The 22,675-nt window shown below is 44.6% G+C and overlaps 2 protein-coding genes across 5 annotated transcripts in view; one reads left to right on the forward strand and one right to left on the reverse strand.

Annotated features, from left to right (window-relative positions):
* Nucleotides 1–4,093: 4,093 nt before the first annotated feature.
* Nucleotides 4,094–16,355, reverse strand: rdh8a (retinol dehydrogenase 8a). Of its 3 annotated transcripts, none has more exons than XM_029159185.3 (7): nt 16,216–16,355; nt 14,483–14,576; nt 6,847–7,008; nt 6,266–6,445; nt 5,695–5,788; nt 5,097–5,280; nt 4,094–4,971 (listed from the first exon to the last, which is right to left on the reverse strand). In XM_029159185.3, the coding sequence occupies exons 3-7, from the start codon at nt 6,995–6,997 to the stop codon at nt 4,744–4,746; spliced, it is 837 nt and encodes a 278-aa protein (XP_029015018.1). In that variant the 5' UTR covers nt 6,998–7,008; nt 14,483–14,576; nt 16,216–16,355; the 3' UTR covers nt 4,094–4,743. The 3 variants fall into 3 exon arrangements, with proteins under 3 accessions (XP_029015018.1, XP_029015017.1, XP_029015016.1); XM_029159184.3 differs by having other exon boundaries at nt 14,479–14,576; XM_029159183.3 differs by lacking the exons at nt 14,483–14,576; nt 16,216–16,355 and adding an exon at nt 8,958–9,319.
* Nucleotides 14,912–22,675, forward strand: part of col5a3a (collagen, type V, alpha 3a) — a 40,857-nt gene continuing 33,093 nt past the window's right edge. For both annotated transcript variants that reach the window (XM_029159180.3, XM_029159182.3), the window contains exons 1-2: nt 14,912–15,184; nt 22,475–22,642. In XM_029159180.3, coding sequence (XP_029015013.1) covers nt 15,100–15,184; nt 22,475–22,642 — 253 coding nt within the window. In that variant the 5' untranslated portion in view covers nt 14,912–15,099. The remainder of the gene's footprint in view (nt 15,185–22,474; nt 22,643–22,675) is intronic.

Here is a 22,675-nt window from a genome sequence, read left to right on the forward strand (position 1 = left end):
ATGTAAATATGATTCAGTTTTGTTTCTGGTATTTGACTTGTCTTTCTAGTCGTTGTCAGTAATTCCTTGTTTTTCTTAATAAAGTATTGCGCTGTAGTTTTATAGCTATGCTTGGTGCCAGATAAATGGTTGTTTGATACTGAACGTGCAAATTCAAAGTGTGAATTCAGATTTAGGAGAAGACATGATAATCTTACACAGGATGTGACCACCTTGTATTCATTAGGACTGCAGCACATGTCTTCTCCCCCAGGGATTCTCTTTACATTGCAACACTTCCCCTCTGGCAACCGAACCCGGGCCATGCACAGACAAGCAGTGGTAATGTATGCCAATCCCCAGTGAGAGACACACACCTCCCAGATGAGCAGATTAGATAGAGGGAAGATGAAAGGGTGAAAACAAATCAGACGCCAAGGTGGTAAGAAAGAGGCCAGACAGAATAACGGCACGCTGTGATTTTCTCCTGCGCACCCACAAACCCATAAACAACCGCCGGAGGAAGAGAGCATGAAAAACACAAGTGAAAATGAATGGAAGAGAGACAGAAACGTAATTTGTAGTGTTTGCTAGTTAATCAGAGACAGAATGAGCGAGAGAGAGAGAGGAGGAGGGTGAGAAGGAGAGCGGCCAAATGACAGAGGCGTGTTTGTGTTCTGATTAGGCTGAGCCAAATGGAGGCGGCCCGTCAATAGAGATAACGAACAAAGGCATCGCTTCACAGGGGACAAACCGACGAGCACTTCTTCGCGGTCAATAGGCGGCTGAATTATTTTACACCGATGTAATAAAACCCACCTGAGTGGGTCTAGATGGCGTTTCTATCTGTGTGGCATCGTCTCACGCGCTGCCTGTTGCATGAAGAGGAAAAAGGCAGCCGTCCTTGGGAAACAAATTAAAAGGGTTATCACGTGGGATGACATATTTCCTTCTCGGTGTCGGTCAAACCAGAAAGCAAAGCATGTCGTTATTTTTCTGCAAATTACAAATAGATGCCTCGGCGCTAGGTTCCCAGACGTCTAATTACAACATGGAAGGAGAGAAAGAAGTGATCCTCGGTGGAAGAGGTCAGAAACCAAGGGACAGATGATAGGTTGGAGGAGAAACGTGAGGGCACAGAATGGTGAGAAAAGTTTGTGTATGGCCGCTTTACATGCAAGTCATGAGCTAATGCCGTCTCAGATGTTGTTTTTTCCTTATCGGTTTCCTTTCTTGTTGTTTTCTTGTCTCTCTGTCGTGTCTTTCCCACAAACAAGCAATTCAGGTTTAAAAAAGCATAATCCCTGCGGTGACACCAGGGCTTTTGATGTCAAACTCCTCTTGTGGAATATTACACCCATCTTACCTCATTGTCCACTACACAAACAAAAGGATCGAGTTACCGCAGCTCAGATTACGTCATCTTTAAGCCCAGCACAATCGCTAATCAGCCCTTTTTTTTAGATTTATAATCCCTGTACACAGGCTGAGATCTCCAATCACACAGTTTCACCGTCATTGGAACTGGTGGTTTTCAGAGAGTGAACAGGGCGAAACACAAAAACACGACAGTGAGCATATTGAGGCCCAGTTTGGAAATTCCTGTCGGATTGTTTATGTCCTGGAAGAGTAGTAGGGAAAGGGGACAATGGTAATGTTGTAAAGATAGAAACAATAGTGGTTCTGTGCCTGTAAAACAATGTGTATGATGGGCCAGCATGAGCCAAGACTCTTTTGATTCATGTCCCGTCCTCCAAACGATCTCGAATGGCCCCGAAAACAAGCAGCCCCACTGAGAATGAGAGATTATGACCCACTCTCCATGTGTGAATAAACAAGTGACCCCGTCGGGTCTGCGAGAGGTCACTGTACAGCTGAGTAATGGAGATGGACAGACTGCACACAGGCAGAGGACCTCACAGAGGCAGAGAGTGAGTGAGCGAGTGAGAAGGAAGGAAGGAGGAAAACAGCCATGGGGGAACTCTGACTACATCAGGGCTGAGCGCTCAAACCGCAGAACAGGTTCCTGTCCTCACGTCCCCAGTCACATGCGATCAGGAAACACGGAGGCTGACTTCACCCCGATCCCGACTCTCATCTGCCTAAATAAACACACGCCGATCCTCTGATTCACAGATTCACCTCCGAACGCCTTTCTGGATAAGCTGAGCAGGAGCAGAAAGACACAAGTGGCTTGTGATTTAGATCCATCCTGACCTGGGATCAGGTTGAAGTGGCCTGTCTAGACATCAGCTCCACTTAACGCCACTGTGGCCTCTTTCCTTTGCTTCCTGGTTCTTTCCATTTCTAGTTTTCCCGCCCTCATTATTACTCAGTGTTCGGGGCTCCAGCGTTTTTGTTTTTATCTCCTGCTCCCCAGGTCCTCACATCATGCCTGAACCAGAGCTGTAGGTGCAGTTCTCTGTGATGATGATGATGATGATGATGATGATCAGGAGGATGCATGCGGTAAAACGGCCCGACCGCAGGGTCCTAGCAACGGAGAAAGCAGACGAATTGCAAAGAATGCGTCCTGCTACTGGGCCAAAAACAACTATTGGGGGTTTCCCTTTTTTCTGGCTGCACATTCACTGTCCAAAAACGCAGGAGGCTTGTTAGTCGGCACAAAGCGCGGCTGCATATTTAGGAGCACAGTAATTGTGACAGGGTTACAATTAAGAGAAGACCTAATACGTCACACTGCCCTTATTTATATTGCAATTATGTTCTTGATTGTGAAACAAAGGTGCACAACAATGGTTTGATAAGAGCCCTTGTTTAATGAGACTTTGCTGTAACTCCTGTGTTCATTCAATTAGTAAACAGGCCTTCCATTCAGGCCCGGGCACCCCAATTCTCATTTTCCCAAATACGACACACCCCCGCCTCTTGCCTCCGAGCCCCCCCCCGCCCTTAGCCTTCCGCGTCCCACACTGGGTCTTGGCATCCGCCTGAACATTCGGGACACATTCAAACTTCTCCCCCATCCTCAGATTCTCTGCTCCCCTTCCCCTCCGCTCCCCACACACACACCCATTTGATTGTGATTGACAGCGCCTTTGTTCCATTGTGCGGAGCTGTCGCCTCTGATGAAGACACATACACAGAGCTAAGGAGCTGCACTCTTTACACTGCACAGACATTACAGGTCTGCAGCCAGCTGCACTGTCCTCTGATGATGGGCGTAATGCATTCAGGCCTGTTGAATGTAACTCGCCTGGGTACGGCGGGGCGCGATATAGAATGGGGATGACACTGGGCAAATACGGGGCGCAGCTACCCAGGCTAGACCTCAGACCTCGCCCAGTGTGGACCAGGGGGTCCCCGAGCGGATGGGCTGAGGGGGCCAGCTGGAGAGGGAGGCTCAGAGCTGCGCAATGTGTCTGAGAAGGCCGTCATTAGGGTTCACCCCTCCTCAGGGATGGGAACCAGGTCACATTCTCTCACACGGCACAAAGCGGGGTGTGTGTGTGTGCGAGAGGTGGGGGTTCAAGGGAGGGGGCTTGATGGGGAGCAGGCCATGACCTCTTTATATCCATCAACAGATCGCTAACTTGGACCATAGACATGCTCATTCACACACACATGCATGCAAACACATGCAAATATGGACGTATGTGCATAGACATGCACACTCAACAAAAACTGTGCATTGGGGGCTTAATGTATTTCCTCACCTGAAAATGTTTCCGTCTGCATTGGCTTCAACGTAGCTGCATGAAACTTTTCACAAAGCTTCCATAAAGTGATAAATAGCTTTCATAATCATCAGTATGATCTGATTATGAACAATATATTGCTGAATAAATGCAGTTACTAAGAAACATCTAAAAAATAAATAAAAAAAAGAAGTTAAACTCTACAAGGTCCCAATAAAAACATTTGAACCATCTGTTTCCATTGCACTTGTACACTTTAAGCGATGGAAGAGAAATTCCTTCACGCTACAGCTTCAGCGCTGCTTCGCCGCTGATCCGGCCAAATCCACAGGTTGGCTGCCAAAGAAGAACAGTGAAATACTGCCCCCTGTCGGGGAGCCCGGGAAAAGCCTCGGTGAGGCTTTGGAAAATATGGCGGCTTCAAAAAAAAAAAAAAGAAAACGTGCTGCTGAGGGTACAACAAAATTCTATTTATTTCTCAATCAAGTCATGATTTTAAAACACCTGACAAAACCCCCTTCACAGACATTTCCAAAGCGAAAACATTCAGTTAATCAAAATACGATTCCACAGCAGTTATGACCATGAGAACACTATGTTAAAGGAAACATGAAATTAAAACACAATAAAACAATATCTTTGCTGACTTCTTCCATAATAAAACTCTAGTGAGCCTGAGTGAAGTGTTATCTAGGCTACACATCCCATCTTGGTTATTTCTATGTCATTTTCATGTTTCTCTCTGGAACTAAGTTCATTTTTGTGCTTTGTTGTCTGTCCACAGGACGCAGACGCCTTTCCAGTCAACAGACGTCCAACCGTTCACACCACATGTGAGCAGATGCACGGCTGCATCTTTACACATGTACACTAATCCAATGTGAGCGTCTTTGTGAATGCATGTTACTATGAGGTCGTCCTGCACGCAACATCTCTGTGACAAACGTGTGCAATTGAGCATGTTGTCTGGCAAAGCTTATCATGGTCGCGCCTTAACTACAAGGCACCTTCTCTCTCTCCCTCTCCAGGTTATTGGTTTTAATCTACCTGCTTAATGCCGAACCTCGGGAGGTGCCTGCAGACTCTGCAGCACTGGACTGCCTCTTCAGTTGGGCGAGATCGTACGTCTGCGCAGGCAGCTGCATGTCAGACACTTGAGGATGCTCATAGTTATGTGCATGAGAGGGCCGAAATTGAAGAGCAGGTTGTAGAAGGTGTTGACCGACAGGCCGCCCGTCTCATCGGCATACTTTAAGGCAACAATGGGTGTGTAGAGGCTGTTGGTCAGATTCCTAAAGCGAGGGCTGCTCGACTCAATAACCTTCTTGGTGCACTGGAAAAAATACAAACAAACAAAAGTTATGACGGACTTCATTCCATTGAAGGCCAAATAAAATCAAAACTGTTTATTGAATCCAGGCATTTATTAAAATGTGAGTTGCAACACACTCCTCTTACTTTGGCTATGTCCTCTGGCGTCTGGCCCATGCTCTCAAAAATATCTATAGATGACGGCAGGTACACGTCTTTAAAATAGCGGACTGTGTCGGCGTCTGCTCCCGGATACTCCATCTTTGCCACGTCCGCCATCATCTTGGTCTCGAACTCGGTGTGTACCGGGCCAGGCTCAATCATTGACAACCTGAGGGGAATCAGATTCACAAATGCCTGTGAAGGAGCTCGAACAGTGCAAAGTAAAGACAGATGTGAAGAACGGAAGAAATCATTATCATGTGCTGTGGAGTTGGCTGACCACCTCTCTCTACAGGCCATTTGAATCGCTGCTGGGTTTTTCATATTAAATCATTTCAGACAGACAAACCTTCCTCCTATCGCTGCAAACGTCTTTCATTAGCAACCTCTGCGGTTTCTGAGTGATTTAGAAGAGCTCTGTCTTTAATTCTTTTCATATTGACAAATATTTTTGCAGCCGTTATGGCCCATATGTTTCATTTGTGATGTTGCGCTCCAAATGCTATAAAACAGAGGTCGCTAACCTCAGCGGGACGTGACCTAATTAAATCAAAGTGCACTGAAAAGTTAAATGAAACTGTACCTGACATTGAACTTCATCAGCTGCACAGCCATGCTCTCACAGAATCCTTCCATGGCGAACTTGGAAGCTGTGTAAACGTCATTGAACACCACCCCTGATCGCGAACAGCGAGAGGGAGTTAAAGATGCTGTCAGTGCACAGACCAACAGCAATTATCAGCTCAACACCGTCTACACGTCAAACTTGAACCAAACAAATAATAGCTAGAAAATAGAAAGTCATGTAAGTTCATGTGACTCAAAGCTCGTTCTGCTAAAACCTTCAAACAAGTTCCAACAAACACTAGAGGACTGATGCAACTGCTTGTTATCTAACTTTTGTCACGTCACCAGACTTTTACTTTGAAGATATAGTTCGGCTGATAATAAATGAAATAAACTGACACTATAAATACAAATATATTTTTAAATTTCAGATTCATAAAATTTATATAGTTTATAAATGTTTTCTTGTCTATACTAAGCATATAGTACAGTGTTATTTATGACTCAATATTAGAAATTTACATAAACAATAATTAACATTCCATAACTCACATTGTCTCATATTATTTATGACACACAGATCATACCCTGAAGGCCCATAACGCTGCTCATGACCACGATGTGTCCCGAACGCCTCTTCTTCATGTCGGGCATCACCTCTTTGATCATGCGAACCACGCCGAAGAAGTTGGTCTCGAACACCCGCTTCATGTCCTCTATGCTGATGCTTTCCACAGGCCCGAGCAGGCCCACGCCTGCGTTGTTGACTGACAGGAAATGCAGAACATACAGATGAGTGCGACGTGGTGTTGCCACCAGATGTCAGTGTGTGTCAACACAAGGGAGGTGTGACGTAAAGCCAGGGCCTCCCGTCTTAAGTAATTAGGTGAAGGGGGATGTAATGTTGGGTTAAGGGTGAGATGGAGGCAGGTTTATAAATAGAACCTTCATCCAGATTAAAGGTTTAGACAAAAGAGGTTAGAAATCCAGTTTGTGGGTTGTAATTATTCCAACAACAATAAAAAAAAAATAGTCTAATCAGTTTCCAGACTTTTTGCTTAAACAACTATAATGTATATATATATTAATATTATATATACATTTGTCTGTAACCAGGATATAAATTCAAGAAGCATCTAATGCAGAGGTAGAGGTGTGTATCACTCACTGAGGATATCGATATGACGGTCCTTTACATTGTTGATGCACTGCTTCACAGACTCATCGCTGCACACGTCCAGAGGAAGCAGCGTCAGTGTCTTATCATACGCGTCGCCCGCGGCTTCGACAAGCTTGTCCTTCTTCTTCAAGTCTCGCATGGTGGCGATGACTGAAATGCACAGACAGTGAGAAGGGAATGATTGTTCAGCTGGTGTATTATGGGTTCAAAGTTTAAATTTGCACTTTTATAATTAAACCAGAATCAGTGTTGTGTGTGTTTTACACCACACTTCATAGTGAACCTTGAATAAATCCCCTCCTTAAAGCAGGCACTCACACAAGCAGATACTTGCATGATCTCTGTTGTGACAGTCAGACATACAGGTCAGAGTTCCTAGAGAAAACCACGCCTGGAAGTTTACAGAACACAGAACTGATTTCTCTTGAACTTTAAACACTGAGCAACATCAAACCACATGCAGCACATCAGTCCACCATGACTAAGGACGGCCGTTATCATCACAGTGATAATTTGGAGTTCGCTGCTATCTCGTGTTCCTTTTACTCTTCGCTGAGGGCATTATTAACACAGTAGCGTTACACAATGGGAAAACAGTTGGTGTAAACAACCTCTCAGCCACACACAGCTCTAAATTTACCTGTTGTCCTTGACAAACCCTCACATGAGCCTTGTTTGAACGTGGACATGGTTGGATAAGCGAGGTTAAAGGGTGGATTGCCAAGAGGTGGTGATTTGGCTTTGCTGTGCGAAGTTACTCATGCAGCATTTCCGAAAATACCGCACAGTGAAGAAACTAGACCCAAGACTGTGAACTTGCAAAGTCTAAATCCAATCTTGTGATTTGAGAGCTGGGGATCCATGAAGCAACAAGATTTACATACTGTATTGGTAGAGAAGTGAACAAGAGTTCCATTGTTCCTCTGGTTCCTCTTGGGCAGATTAAACATTCTTAAGTGAACCACATTGCATTGCACACACAGAGGTCTACTTGTGAATTCTCAGAATTTGGTTCACATTACTGTAATTATCACTTTATGTCCAGTGTGATATTTAATGTCATCTGGATTTCCTCAAATCCCAGGGAAGTAGTGGCTGAGCTGCACGGCTCAAAGGTGGCCTTGAACAAAGCTGGTCACAGTGTGACAAAATCTGCTGAACCCTCAATTAAGGGAGCACATAACCACTTTTTTCCACAGAAATCCAAAAACTAACTATAATATGTATTCACTGTTATATAACACTAATGTAATATAGGTTTGAATGGAGATTGTACAGAGTAACGCAGGGTCTCGCTATTAACTCACTGGCAGTAGGTCCAGGGCCTATTATGTAATTCTGCCACATCTAATAGAAAAGCGCGTCACAGCGGTGGGAAGAAACTTGGCTCATGTAATTCTGTCCAAGAGCTCCATGACATAGAAACGGACTCTGGACCCTCCAGTGACATTAATGACGGCTGGGAAGCAGGAGAAGAGACCCACAGAGCAACAATGGCAAAGTGGGACACCATAATTCCACTGTGCACCAATGAAGACTTCAAACAAGGCCCTTGCTTTAGCGTGAACCCTCGCTTGTACAGGTCCCAAACTTTGTCCCCCTTTCAACACTCGCTCCAGTGAGGGGACTATAGGCACATTAGACACGGCACTAAACCGGAGCAGGCGGTCTACAATTCACTGCGATAAAAGGGGCCTTTGTGCTGGAGAAGTCACTTGAAAGAGAACTGACAAGACTCCTTTTATGATTCCGGCTGGCAAGCGGCAGCCTCGCACAGGCGAACCCTGGTAACTGTGCTTTCAGGCGATAATAGTTCAACCAAGGGGGCGACTGGGTCCCAGTGCTCACAAAGGGATATGGATCCGATATCACCGGGGTTAGTTATTTCAATGGGCGCCGCGCAGAATCATTTTCGCATTAAGCGGCAGCGCTGCGCACGGAGCTCAGCTGAACTTTGCGCGTAAATGAGAACTCGTGCAACGGCAGCGCTCTGCGGGGGAAGACGCGCCACGCAATAGTTTTCACGCGAGCCATAACCAGCGTACAGTGGCCGCGCTGCGAATACGTTAAAGATACTACGTAGAAGAAAGCGCATTTACCATGGTAGCGCTTCTTTTCATCTTTGGCCAGCATGACGGCGATTCGTAACCCGATGCCGGAGGAGCAGCCGGTGATCAGCACAACTTTCTGCCCGCTGTTCGCCATGATCTGTCCGGGTAGGCGCCGTGTTTTTCAGCGGTCTCCTGTTTCGAATGGTCGCTGCCGAGGGAGCTGACGATCGCCGGACTTTAAAAAAGTAAAGCGGATAACGCAGCCACAGCAGCCATGTGAGGGTCTTATTCAGTCACATGTTCAATAAAATCAGTGACCAAAAAAAAAAGGGACGAGACATTACAAACACCCTTTGCAGACACAACTTTATAGGTTCAGTCTGCCTTGAAGTTCATTCCTTTAAAATGTGTGTGGCCGTGCGTGCCCTCACGTGCGTGTTGCAGAGGGGGCAGAGCTTATTTGATTTTTGAGCTTATGACCATAACAAAACAACAACAAATAATCGGATGCTTCCTCCGTCACGTAATGAGTTTTCTGATTCACGACAGGAATATTCATTCAACGATTTATAGTTTTAGAATAACTTTTATAATTATGGACGATTACGAATCTATTATGACAATTTAGCTACTCTTATTACAATATAAATGCATTTTTAAAAATAGGCCATGATTGTGTGTTAATTGTTTATAGCACCACCAGAAACTAGATATTAGCAAATACTATAGTATTGCTATAATCGCTATTATTTTTTAGCATTAGTATTATCATTGTTATTATTGGATGGTGAAAAATAACAGACTCTAATTAGTTTATTTCTTAATGAAACAATAACGTTAATGAAAGATCCAGTTTATAGCAACTTTATGCTCGGCATCATACTGCCATCTAGTGGCCTGGAAAGATGCTACAGACTTTCTGCATAATAAAAAAAAAAGACAAGATTCTTTGCAAAATCAAAGCTGAGTCATAGTGAGTGACTGCAAGTTTTCCATTTTCTTAGAATACTTAGAATTAGTGAAGATGAAGGAGATTCACAAGCGCACACTACATCAGCAGAGGGATCAATAGTTGGGGATGACCACACGTCAGCGGTTTCTAGCTAATTTGTCTCGTCTGAGGTTATCTGTGGACAGGCTACTATCTAGAGCAGCAACCTCCTTAAAAACAAAATGAAAACTTAACTCAACAACATAACTTCTTTGACTGTAGTCTGATTTTGGTGTATGTCAGTTTCAGACAAAGCTTATGTACATATAAACTGATATTTGGTTTGTTTAGATTGCCCGTGGTATATTCCATTGTTACAGCAGATTGACAGCTGAGGATCTGAGCAAATGTCATCAGAAAAACAATGAAAAACCAGACCGTGGCTGACCAGTTTATGTCTATATGCAGTGCTGGAAGTCAGTAGCATAAGAGCAGGGCTGTTTCTGGGATGTGCCTCCAGAGAAATTGGGCAGATATGGATGAAGATGAAGAGGGGTGATGCCGGCCCGCCTCGAAGCTATTACTGTGGAATTTCAGAGGCCTGAGATAACCAGACACACAAATGACTGAGCAACAGAAGAAGAGACAATGAGGAGTGAATAATACAAGTCTGCACACGCTTTCTTTGCTTTTGAAGGCCTATTGTAAACCCCTCTCCTCCCTTTTCACCCTAAACAGTCTCCTCTCCACTTTCTTTACCTCTTACAGTATTTAACACACGTTGAAGCGACACGTGTGTTAACATGCTATATTAGCTGATGTCTGTGTGCAGAACGGTCCCAAACCATCCCCAACCTCTTCACCGAAGACCAGGTCATGGAAACTGCGATGCAAAATTCAATTTCCTGTGTACCGACTGTAAGGATGCACAAGCAGATGGTCCTGGATCCTTAACTGCTTATTCAGCTGTAAAAAGTAAATCACTTGTAGTTTCAGAGTCTGTTTTTTGTCATTATAATTAAAGATAGATTTCATGATAAGATAGTCTTGCATGTACATGACCCGTACCTTCTGTACATAGTCAAATTATAACCAGAATTAGTTCAACTTTGATATCCCACAGCGCTCGTTCTGGGCCTTCTGCCAGTGGCACCTCTATTCCAATCTGCAGCACCCAGAGGTAGACTCTGGTTGATGCTACTGGAAGAGAGGGATGAGGGACTCCGGGCTGTGTGAAAGGGCCCGGAGGACTGGAGAGTTTGTGACAGGTCAGGAATAGTGCTTTCTGCTCTTTTGTGTGCGGTCTGCACACAAAGGCAGTCTGCAGTCTGCAGAGGAGGTGTGGAATGCAAACTTCATGAGAATCGAGACCAAGAGAAAGAGAAGCTGGGGGTGGGCGGGAAGCGGAGTTAAAGGGAGAAAAAGATTTAGGAAAGAGCGAGCTGGGAAATTGTGCTGAGGAAGACACATATTGTTAATTAAAAGAAAGTGCTGCAAGAGAAACATGAGCTGCACTATAATAGGGATACAGAAGCATTAGTGCAGCTGCAGACCAGAGACAGTAAACACACCACAGGTTCTCAGCATTGTCAACATTCACTAAACAGTAATACTAGACTATCACTAAAATTACTTTTCATGGACTTTAAGAACACACGTCCTTTAAATTGTTGTTACGCTGCATTTCTTTATTAAATAAAATAACATAGGTTATCTAAAGGGCAGTGCAAAAACACACAACAGCCTGGTGTCAGTAGCATCCAAACTTGGCTAAACAATGCACACAGATGGATTCCCAGAGGGCCCGTCCACTTAGCCACTGTGGCACCATGCTGTTGATTTCTTCTGACCAAACCATTTGCTTATTCTGAAAATCCCATGTACGGTTTAAAGAAACGGGGTTATATGCGTCAGAAGCAGTTTACCTTCGGAGTCTCTGCAGACAACGGCTTTTGGAAAGCTGCCTTGCTATTTTGAGATTTAAAACCCAACCATGGTGCTTTGTGGTGTAACAGTAACAGTGGCGGGGGGCACACGATGGGGCGAACTGAATGTGGTTACTGGTTGTGTTTATTTAGTCTGTTTGTTTGAGCAGTTCATTTAACAGACATGGTCCTTAGACGTTAATTAGCTTAGTCTCCTATCATCTCTAATGATTATAATTATCACCAGACTGGCAGTTCTTCCTACTGGCCTGTTGCAAAGGGGGGGATTTCCACGTGTTGCCTCATGGTCACATCCCTGGTTTAACTTAGGCACAGCCGAGTGTGTGGAGCAGTGTGTTTATTAACACAGCTCTGCATCCAAACCATGAAGAGCTTTGGTTCTGATGGTGGTCCTGCTCCATTTGAGCTCAAGTACTAAGTGATTTTGTTCATTTATAACAGTCCAAACGGTTAAAATAAGTGAAGTGAAAAAGAGCAGCCAATCATAAGGTGTGGCTCATGTGCACACCCTGCTGCAGAGCACTAGAGGCAGGTCAGCCTATGCCTGTTGCTGCATGGCTGTGATTTGGTGAGAGCTCTTATCTAAGAAGAGAATGCGATGCATGGAGATCCGATCATGAACACTTAGGCGGCACCGTCACGTCTCTGCGTGCTTTCACAGATGAAGGATTGTACAAGCTTCTGGCAAATTAATCGGCAATTTGCAAAATGTGTATTTGTTCCGTTTTCTTGAGAAATCAAATAAATAACAGCTCTGCGAACTAATAAATGGGATATGCATTACATCAGAAGCTCATGAAACAGCTGAGGTGCAAAATCTGAAATGATTTGTCACATAATGAAACAAGACAATTTCCTTTTAAACACCCTCCACATAAATCAGTTTCTGACAAGATGTAAGAGTCCATCTTGCATCTTTCTTCTGAAGCCATGCATGCATAATGTTCCTGACAGTTGGACTGTTCTCCTGTTCTGGCATGTTCCTCAACACGAGCAGACTACAGCAGGCCAAACTCAAAGCCCGTCTGAAGATCGTTAATCCTAATTGTTCACCAGATGCTCCTAAGGATTAATATGGTTTCATTTCGTCTTATCGGGCCTAAAATAAAGTCATGACTTATTACACCACTTCCATCATTAATCAGCACAGAATGACATAACATCCAGCTCCAACGGTGTAAATTCCATTTATTTATGTCATTCTGAGGAATTAGTAAAACACTGACAAGAGACTATAGATTAAAACAAGGGGAAATACAGCAGCATGCCCATAAGCTTTTTACATAACAGATTCATCTCCTGCCAAACAGCTATTCCTTAAATACATGTCAAAGCACATATGGAGCATATTTCCATATCTTTCTTCCACATGATTTGTGGTGTGTGTGAAATAAAATTGCTCTGTTGGTTCCTGTTGATTGAATATTAAGATAACAAGTCCTCCAGCCTGAACTGACATCACCCTCCATGCTGTGTTTACGCTACCTCGCAAAAAGGACCATCTGTTAGCGTCCAGTAACCATTATGTGCCTGAGTCATGGTTAATGGAAGAGGACACAGAAGACTGACTTGGACCTGATACATGAATTTTCCTGCTCGTCACAATTTATTATTTATAAGTATGTTGCACTAATCCAGCAGTTGGACAAGGGAACATAACACATCCTCTGGAAATATTTCTCACCCAGGGCTCAGACTACTCACTGGACTCTTAGTAACTATCTGCTAAAAGCTGCCAGGAATGTGGCCCTGACTCAGGTTGGCTAAGCTGGTACTGTGAGGAGAGACGAACGAAGGTCAGGGGTCCATTGTTTACCCACCAGATCAGCCTCAGTCTGCCCACTTATCTTCCCCTTCTATATCCTGACTCCCATAGCTTCCACTTCTCTTCCTAATCTGTCTCCCACATATGCAGCTTCAATTTTACTGTTCCCGGGGTTCATGAAAAGTACCCTTCAAACTCCTATAGGGCTTTCTTGTTTTGAAATGTTGTTGTTAAGCTTGGCTGATGAAATCATGAATTCACCACGGTAAAACCTCATCGTGGTTTAGGTTGGTTTGGATTGTGTTTATACATAGGACAGCATCACTTAATTTGTAATATTTAATGGTTCAGAGTCAAATCTAAAATAATTAGGAGCAGCTTCTTTGGGTAAGAGATAATTTGAAGTCGATGTGTCTCTTCTGTGGTTTGAGACTCTTCCTCCTTGAGAAATTATGGTTTGGCTCATTTTCTCTGAATGATCTCTCCGACTGTAGCTCCCAGTTGCTTACTGCACGAATGCCCGTTGTAGCTTGGGTTCTCTAAATGTTATTTTTGGTCATTTTCCAATTAGACAAGGCCTTCACACGTCTTATCTCAGAGCATGTCTTGACTGAATACCACAGTTCTCGTAGAAATGATTAGGCTTCTGGCCAGGTCACGTGCAGCCTCCATAGGCGATCATATACAGGGGAAAAATTAAAGCATGATATTAAAATGTCATCATCAATATGTTTTTGTATTATTATGGAAGAAAAGCTTTATTGTTTTTGGACACATTACATTACATTAAAAATAATCAGTGGTATCAGTTGTAAATGGTTTTCTTTCCTATTTTTATTTTCATCTGAGCACTTCCAGCTGCCCCGCTCTGCAATAGCCTGTGTGCTTGACCTGGCCACAAGTGCTGTGCCACTGGGGTGTATTTACCTACTGATGTGAAGTTCAAAGCTGGCACACTTCCTCCAACTTCAAATGATGTAGGGAAACCTCTGATCTACACTATCAAGTGGGAGTTGACGGAAAACCTGTGGGTCAGATAGTAAGAAATGCATCCTTAACACATCATCAACACCATGACCAACATAGCGAATACTGCACACTTGAATCACTGAGACACTTGTTTAATTTAGTTTTCTACCAATGAGCCTTGTTTTGGTGGCAGTGACTCGTGTCTAACGGCGCTGCGCTCTACACAACTTATGTGGGCAATGGCCAACCCCATAAGTGAGAACTAACTAATTCATGCGGGTTATAAACGTGATTTATGACGGAGTTTTCTGCAACACACCGTCCTATGGGAGGGAAGACGCGGAGGAGGTGGAGAACAGAGGGAGGGAGTGATGGGGAGATGAAAATGAATGAGAGGCTCAGAGCGGAGCTGAGAGAAGCCACCCAAACTTCCCCAAACAACCAAGCAAGTGGAGCTACGGGGTGACTGGCTGCTTGGGTTCCGGACCGCATGGCTGCTCGCTTCCCGCAACAATAACTCCCGCAGTCTATAAAGTTCTGGTGGCGGAGGCGGACGGGGGGGGGTCTCCGGTTGGGAAGATGGAGCATTTATCAAGGAGCAGGTCGCGCAGGAGAATACCACTGTGGCTTTGTATTCTGCTTCACCTAACGACATCACAAGCTGGTAAAGTATCCGTTTATCACCTACGGATAACGGGTAACGGTGCTCACGCACTTTAGATGCAAGAAAACTAACGATAAAAGTCTATAGAAGTTCTGTGAAAACTTTCTCCTGCTGTTTTCCAGACATCATTTAACTCTTGTTCTATACCGGCTTTATGCATATTTACTACGCCCTTCTTTATGATTCTGTCTTTATTCCTGTGTGTAAGCTTAATATCTCTGCCGCAACATTTGCGTAATGCCGCTTCTTGCCCCGTAGAGTCGCTTCAGGCGCGAATTAAAACAGCGAGTCGGCGCTAATAACTTTTTAAAGTCGGAACGTCTCGGAATTGTGCAAATGATTTGCAATTATGTGTCCGCTATTTTTATGCACGCTTACATATTAATCATCCGCGTCATTGCGCGCGGAGCGCGTTTCCTGCTCCAGCTTGCATTTTAATTGAAGCGTGGATCTGAACGCGCTCCTCCCGAGTCAGGTGCGTAGCGAGACTCGCCGCGACCTCGGGAGTGGCATGATGTCATGTTGGAGTTTGCGTGTGACCAGCTGTAGGTTTACTGGGAAAAGGTTTAACGTTGGCTTGTGAAACAGTTGAATGGCTACCGAGTAGATTAAAATTCCTGTCATGGATCTGTTTAACTCACTTTACTCACGTAAAGAGTATTAGCTGCTCGAGTTATGATTATTCATAGGCGCACTTACAGTATATTACATGCTTTACTGCAGGACACCACCTAATGTCATATTATAGACTGCTCTGCTGTGCATATTCTCAAGTCAGTCTCCTGTGACCACATTTGCTGAACTAAACTTCAACCATTTTTAGATGCGGTTACAAATTTAAAACGGAAGGGGAGCAGCCACTAAAGGCTGACTCGCTGACAAGAGACTGGACCCAAATGCTCAAACAAAGACAAACTTAGTAAAAAAAATTAACAAGTTTTATTAGAGTAAGCTTATAAAGCAAAGCAGCAAAGTAAACTAATACAAATGAAAACATATTCACACATAACGTTGATAAAGTGGAAACTTACTGAAGGAAAACACCAACAGGTGTGGTCTGGACTGGCAATTGACCAACATGCCACAATCACAGGTAAGACTGACTCAATCAACGAAAAAAGTGCAGTGAGTCCTTAAATACTGGATATGGCGGCAGGTGTGGGTGATTGACAGTGATTGGACCAGACAGGAAACAGGAACAGGAAGTAGGAAGTAACACACGCAGATGAGACGAAGGTAACAGCACCTCCGATGGCCGGAGGCCCGAACTGTCACAGGCGCTAACATCCAGTTGCAAGTGCAGCGTCATTTTCTCCGCTGGTGTCTGTCACACACATGTAGGATCTCAGCCCTATGGCCACGTCTTTAACAGTCGGGCAGGCCATTTCTTTGCAGATGGAGCTCGCTGTGTGCAGATATGGAGCCTCTGGTGCATTGGCAGCTAAAATGACATATTGACATTCAGGAGATCACAGCTCTCTGACAAGGGCCCGTAGAGACAGAGGCTGAGGAGGTTTTAAAATTCATGGGACATGTGGCAGCGCTGATATGTTCATGTGGCTGATAATGTGTCTGTAAATGTGTATTACAGTTCAAGAATTCTTTCCCATATGCTTTCTGTGTGTGTCCTAAGGAGATGAGAGAAGACTTTGTAGTCATGTTTGCTGACAGGAAGTGAGAGATTCTTGCACACGTCCGCACTTAGTCTCAGTTAAAAGTCCTCTGTTCTTTTGCCGGGATACATTTTTCTTTAGTCTTTTTTTCACCGTGTTCCTTTTTTTTCTCCTTTCACATTCAAAGTCGGGGAATACGGAGAGTTTGTTTGTCTTTAATGTCTTATCTCTTCATTTACATAAACTCCCTCCTCCTGCTTATGCCCCGTCTCATCCTTGACTAGTTCTATGACAGAGGGGAAATCATGCGTTCAGCCCCTTCACTGTCCTGTTTGATCCAGCCTCCTTGCCAGTCTCACACTAGTCTCCCCAAGGAAGACGGCAAGCCTCGTTTGCCTTTGATCCAGCAACAAACTAGTGGCAAATGAAACAAATGGAAAAAGACAGCTGAATTCAGCAGGATGGAGAACAGGGAAAAGAGGAATTTCACGCCTGTTATGGACCCTGTGTCTTCTTCTGTTAAGCGAGTTTCTCTAACGACAACGTTAAATGTCAGATGTGTGAGAGAGGCTGACGTCTGTCCCCAGCTGCTGATGCTGCAACTATTCTATCAAACTGCTTCCTGGACTTTCTGAAGAGACAAACTGCTTGGAATTCCCCCAAGTCTTTAATATGTAGAAATGATGCTTAAACACTTCGTGGCACTGGCGTTGCAATCTATACTATTAAACACACATCTGGCATCCAGAAACTCAGGAACGCGCTTCCCCCAGGCTTTGGGAGCGCTACGCTTCTGATCACTGGATGCTTCAAGCAGCTTTCTGTGGGACTAGTTGGAGATGCTTCCTGTAGAATTACAATGAGCAGGCATCAGATGAGCTGACGTCTTTGCAGTATCCCCCTGACATGTGATTTAGCCCAGTTTATTAGCTTCAGAAAAGCTCTAGTGTAGTCGTCCATCACACACGTCTCAGTGGTGAGTTTTTCTACCAACGCCGTCTCCAGACATTCAAAGTTGTATCATATCACGTGACACAATTAAATTGTGACCCTGCTAAATTGAAGCACTATAATTCATATCATAATTCTGTTCAACAGACGCCCAACCTGAACCATGACTGCGTGTGTTGGCTTTAATCTACATTCATTTGCAGCATAATAACTGCCTGAAGGTTATCATGTCTGAGAGACTAAGTGAAGGCTTGGGGTGAAACAGGCTTGGTCATGTGTATATTTCATGCTTGCATGTAGGTAATCCAATGTGCGGTCGGTGTGTATACAGCGTATGTGTGGAGAATGTCTTCAGAAGCGTAGAAGTACAAATGCATGAGTGTGTGGCCTGTCGAGGGGCCTGCAGGTGTTTTCTCTATGGGCCAAGCAGCTTTTGGCCTGTTGGCCAATCGTGCTGTGCACAAACATGAGCAGAACAAACTGTGGGGATGGAAGAATGTGGCGCTGATGACAAATGGGAGGAAATGTGTAACCAGATTCCACCAAATGCTTCAGGAACAAATGAAAGCGAGCATTAGCCTAAATAAGAGGACACAACCACTGACTCCAATTCAGCAGCACACCCTGAACAACATAAGTAGTGAGTACAGTCACTCACTACAGATATTTTAGATAAAACGTGAAGTCATTAGTTCAAAGCAGCCTCAAGCTGTCTTGCAATTGTGTTACCATTAAGTAATAATAATGATGGCAGATATCAAATACTTTTTTCTTGCCTCATGATTCCATTCTCACTGAAACGAACATGTCAGATACCATTTCTAGCAGTCGTCTGCACAGCCTCTGATTTGACTCGCTCCTTGACTCTCAGTGATAAGTGAAAACAGACTCCACCGCAAAGCACATTCTGAGAGATAAATGTCTCTGCCTTCAGTTTGCACACTTCCAGTCCGACAAATGCCTCCTCTCTCCGACAGAGTAACAGTATACAATACATTTACTTCTATCACAGATCATTTCTGGTGGTAATGTTTGTAATTCATGGACAGAACTGAGCTTGAGGTTGTCAGCGTATCAGTTATATTCAAAGTGAACTGTTGAATGCCGGTCTGTTTGACATGTGCATTAGCTCTTCTTGCCTCATAGTGTTCTTGTTCACACACAGCGGTGACCCAGACAAAAGGTCACATTCACTGCTAATTAGATTAAGTCTGTTCTTCATGAAGTCAGGGACAATGAGCATCTGGAGTTATTTGATCTTCCACTTAATCCTCCATAAAGTTTTCATTAATACTTGCCATATCTTCCACATTTCTGAAGAATTTCGTAGTAAGTTAATGCTCTCTGTAGCTGTGGTTTTTATGCAAATTAGAATGAACACATGTTTTTAGGGAGGTAAATAAACACCAAAGAAACTGCATCCAAAGCAAATATACAAATTAAAATTTCAGATAAATTCTCCATTTAACTCAGGGTGTGGTCTTTAATGTTATGGGAACGTTCTATGGCCCTGTTTCCCTTTTCCCTAAAATTCCCCGGCTCTCAGCCACAATAGTTTTTGACAGGGCTGTATTGTACTTTCAGGCCGAGCGGGGAGTGTAGGTGGTGTGAGTCATTAACAGTGTCCTCTGAGACGTTTGCTGTGAAAACACATAGCGCACATTATGTCCATGTTTGACTGAAGCGCTGCTGAGCTGAACGCCTGCGAGGCGTGGAAAGCCTGCGTCGAGCGTCGCGGCGGAGACACACAGATGTGGACTGTTTGGTGACATTTCCAGGGGATAAAGTGTGATGTGTGAGGCGGAGGGCTCGGCTCCTCTCTGCGGCGGCCTCTCTCACTCAGCAGAGTGAGAAAAGTAAATGTCTTCTGCCGTCAGCCTCCATGGCGCGTGCTTATTGTGTACCTGCAAAGTAATTACATGCTACAATGGGTGTTTGCTGCAATTGGTCTCTGAGAATTGGACGTCTTTGAAATTGCTGGATGTTTCAGCTCCATGTACTGTGATTTTGGCGTGATTGGGAGTTATCAGTCCTTAGACAGCCTACAACGCTATACTTTTAAACATGCGGAGCCACATGTTTAAGTGCTAGGGACAGCGTGCTGCACAGAGGGGCAGGGTAATCACCGGGTCACGCGTTCTGTCTATCACGGCGCTCTCCCGGCATCTGTCTAGAAGCAACAGGCTTTGACAGGTAAAGTAAGGACATCATTACCACGGAGCCTAATGAGATGCAAGCGAAGCCTGTCCAGACAGTCAGTGCTGCAGGATAGAGAGGAGCGTGGAACAGAGAACTTTCTTTAATGGATAACTGCATGCATCCAGATGTCACGTGGCCGGTTGCCACTAGCCTCGGGCCAAAGTCAGGGGTGCTGATACTGACAGGGGAGGTCCTCAGAGTTCTGCTCTATCTGGACTGTTCTTCCACTCGACTAGCTTTGATGTAGCTGCAGTTGTTACCAGGGATGCATCCTCTGAAGTCCAAGGCCAGCTTTACAAACTTGCCGGTTTGTTTGTTCATTTATTTGACAGGGAAAATGTGTACTCAATACAAGCCAAAAACAGCCAAAAGGATACGTCTCATATGAAATACCAGAGGACCTATAAATACAAGCGCAACACAGTGCAACAGAGTCACCCCTCCTCTGTTTGCTTTATTCCCTGCACGCTTGACAGACACACTCAAAGCAGTTTCTTTTTCTGGAGGAATTTCAGCGTCTTGTCTCGTTTATCTCCCTGTGGCATTGTTGCACATTTTGACTGTTCTCCGCTGTCCTGAGAGTGTCAGAGGTCAATGGTCTCCTGTCAGCCCTTCGCTGGGACATGTTCAGAACTGAGCCACGGCTTCAAAGCTCACAGTGGGCGGAGACACTTAATGTGGTACAGACAGACAGACAGACGGACGGACGGACGGACGGACGGACGGACGGACAGACAGCACAAACAAATCAGAGTCTTTGATTATTTATATAACACAGTAAATTTAAGTGTAGCCATAACTTGCTTTATTTACTATATCAGGCCACATATTAGCTTCAGACTCTGGTGAAAGAAAGTCATTGTCTGTTGCACCCTAGGAATAAATCTTACCTAAAACAAATTACCACCACTAAACCTTCTTGCACATACAAAAAGCTTACGCGTGTGCTAGTGTGACTATTGTGTACAAGACATGTGGAATTGAAACCAATGCCAGTGCATTTACTATTGATCTGTTGAAGTATGGGTGGCTTGGCTTATGTCGGGCTTTAAAGTCAATAGATACCTTGCTCCTCGACGTGTACTTTGTAGGTCACTGCCACCGGAGCTAGAACAGCATGACAATCACCCTAAAGAACAGTGGAATATTATCAGAGCCATTTGTTCCTGTTGTTGGAATAGAGCAACTTCTGTTAATATTTAATTTACCCTGTGTTCATGAAGCCTTGGGGTCTTAAATACTTTGAGATCTGTAATTAATGCGCTCAATTGTTGAAGCCTGGTTGTAATTCACAGCTTAAGCTGATAATTTACCACCCTGTTGCCATGTTAGGGGACCGAGAGGGCACGCTCTCAAAGCTGCCTGGAATAAATGGCCTCTGCAATGCAAATAAATAAAGTCATAAAACGTAACGCTGTGTTTTTCTGCAAGCCATGTCTGGGTAACAGTAAACTCTCTCCACATGTTTAATTAACGGGGAGAATAACGAGCGCTGTACGAGCGGCGAGGGCTAGAGGAGGTAATTTGGGTTTAGGATCCTCACTTCAGTTGCCTGGAATGCAAAGTGCTGAGCTGCCCTGAACAGGCCCTCTCCAGCAGCTGGTGGGAGACTGTCTGCACACAACGCTCTGATCCTGGCTAATGCTCCCAGCAGCACTTTATCAACACAACATCTAATAACACCACCAGCAGCCTGCAAATAAAGCACAAGCTCATCATAATGAGGGAGCCCTACCACTGGGAAGCAGGCGCAGCTTAATTGGACAAAAACTTAATTTGGCCAACAATAAGAATGTGTTTGGAAGAAAAAGCTACTTGCAGGGGAAAATGCACAAGGAAATGAAATAGTTTTACTCAACTGGCAGAAAGATCCATTTGGAGGTTTAAGTAAATCCGTGTGACTAGGACGGATGCTTTAGCCATGAGGCTGTATGTGGATCGCTGATGTGCTGATTCTTGCCAATGAAGTGTTTAAATAGTGATAAACGCAGTGCAGCCATATCGCTGGTCCCTGGTGCTGGGGTGAGCAGTGCGCAGGTGTCAGCTGTCAGGTGTGCTGCAGCAGGATTATAGGTTAGACACGGGTACCGCCCCTATCCCATAATAACACCCACAGAAGCCTGGCCACCTGCCACCACATCTCAGAGGAGCCTGTCTCTTCCGAATCCTAGGAAGCAGGAAGCCTCTGCGCTTTAAGACCGGCTTTCAGCCGCCCTAAACCCGGTTCTTCAGCTCTGTAACAACCAGCACTTAGCCGAGCCAGACAACAAAGTGCTGTCACACTGTGAAGCTGACACCAGCGAACGCACCATGCCTCCGTCTGCCACACGCGTCAGCCTTGAAGTTTACTTGAAGCCTAGTTTTATATAGTTTTTCACACCAGCGCAGAAAGCGGAGCCTCGATTTATTTAAAGCGTGTAAATGCATCATCCAGGCTCGAGAGCAGATATTTACTCTAGCTTCTCTCTGTAATTATGTGCAGATGGTTAATTTCTCCTTTCTTTTTTTTTTCTCCCCTCATTCCCAGCTGATCCCATTGATGTTCTGCGAGTGCTGGAGCTGTCAGAGAACATGGAGGGGGTGTCCTTGGAGGCTGGTCTCTGCACCAGCAGGAGGGGCACAGAGGAAACAGATCTGGCCTACAAGATAGACAAAAAGATCCAGCTCAGTGCTCCCACCAAACAGCTCTTCCCTGGTAAAGACAACTATTTTCCTAGAACTATCCTGT

This window comes from Betta splendens, chromosome 8 (assembly GCF_900634795.4).
Source record: "Betta splendens chromosome 8, fBetSpl5.4, whole genome shotgun sequence".
Lineage (NCBI taxonomy): Eukaryota > Metazoa > Chordata > Actinopteri > Anabantiformes > Osphronemidae > Betta > Betta splendens.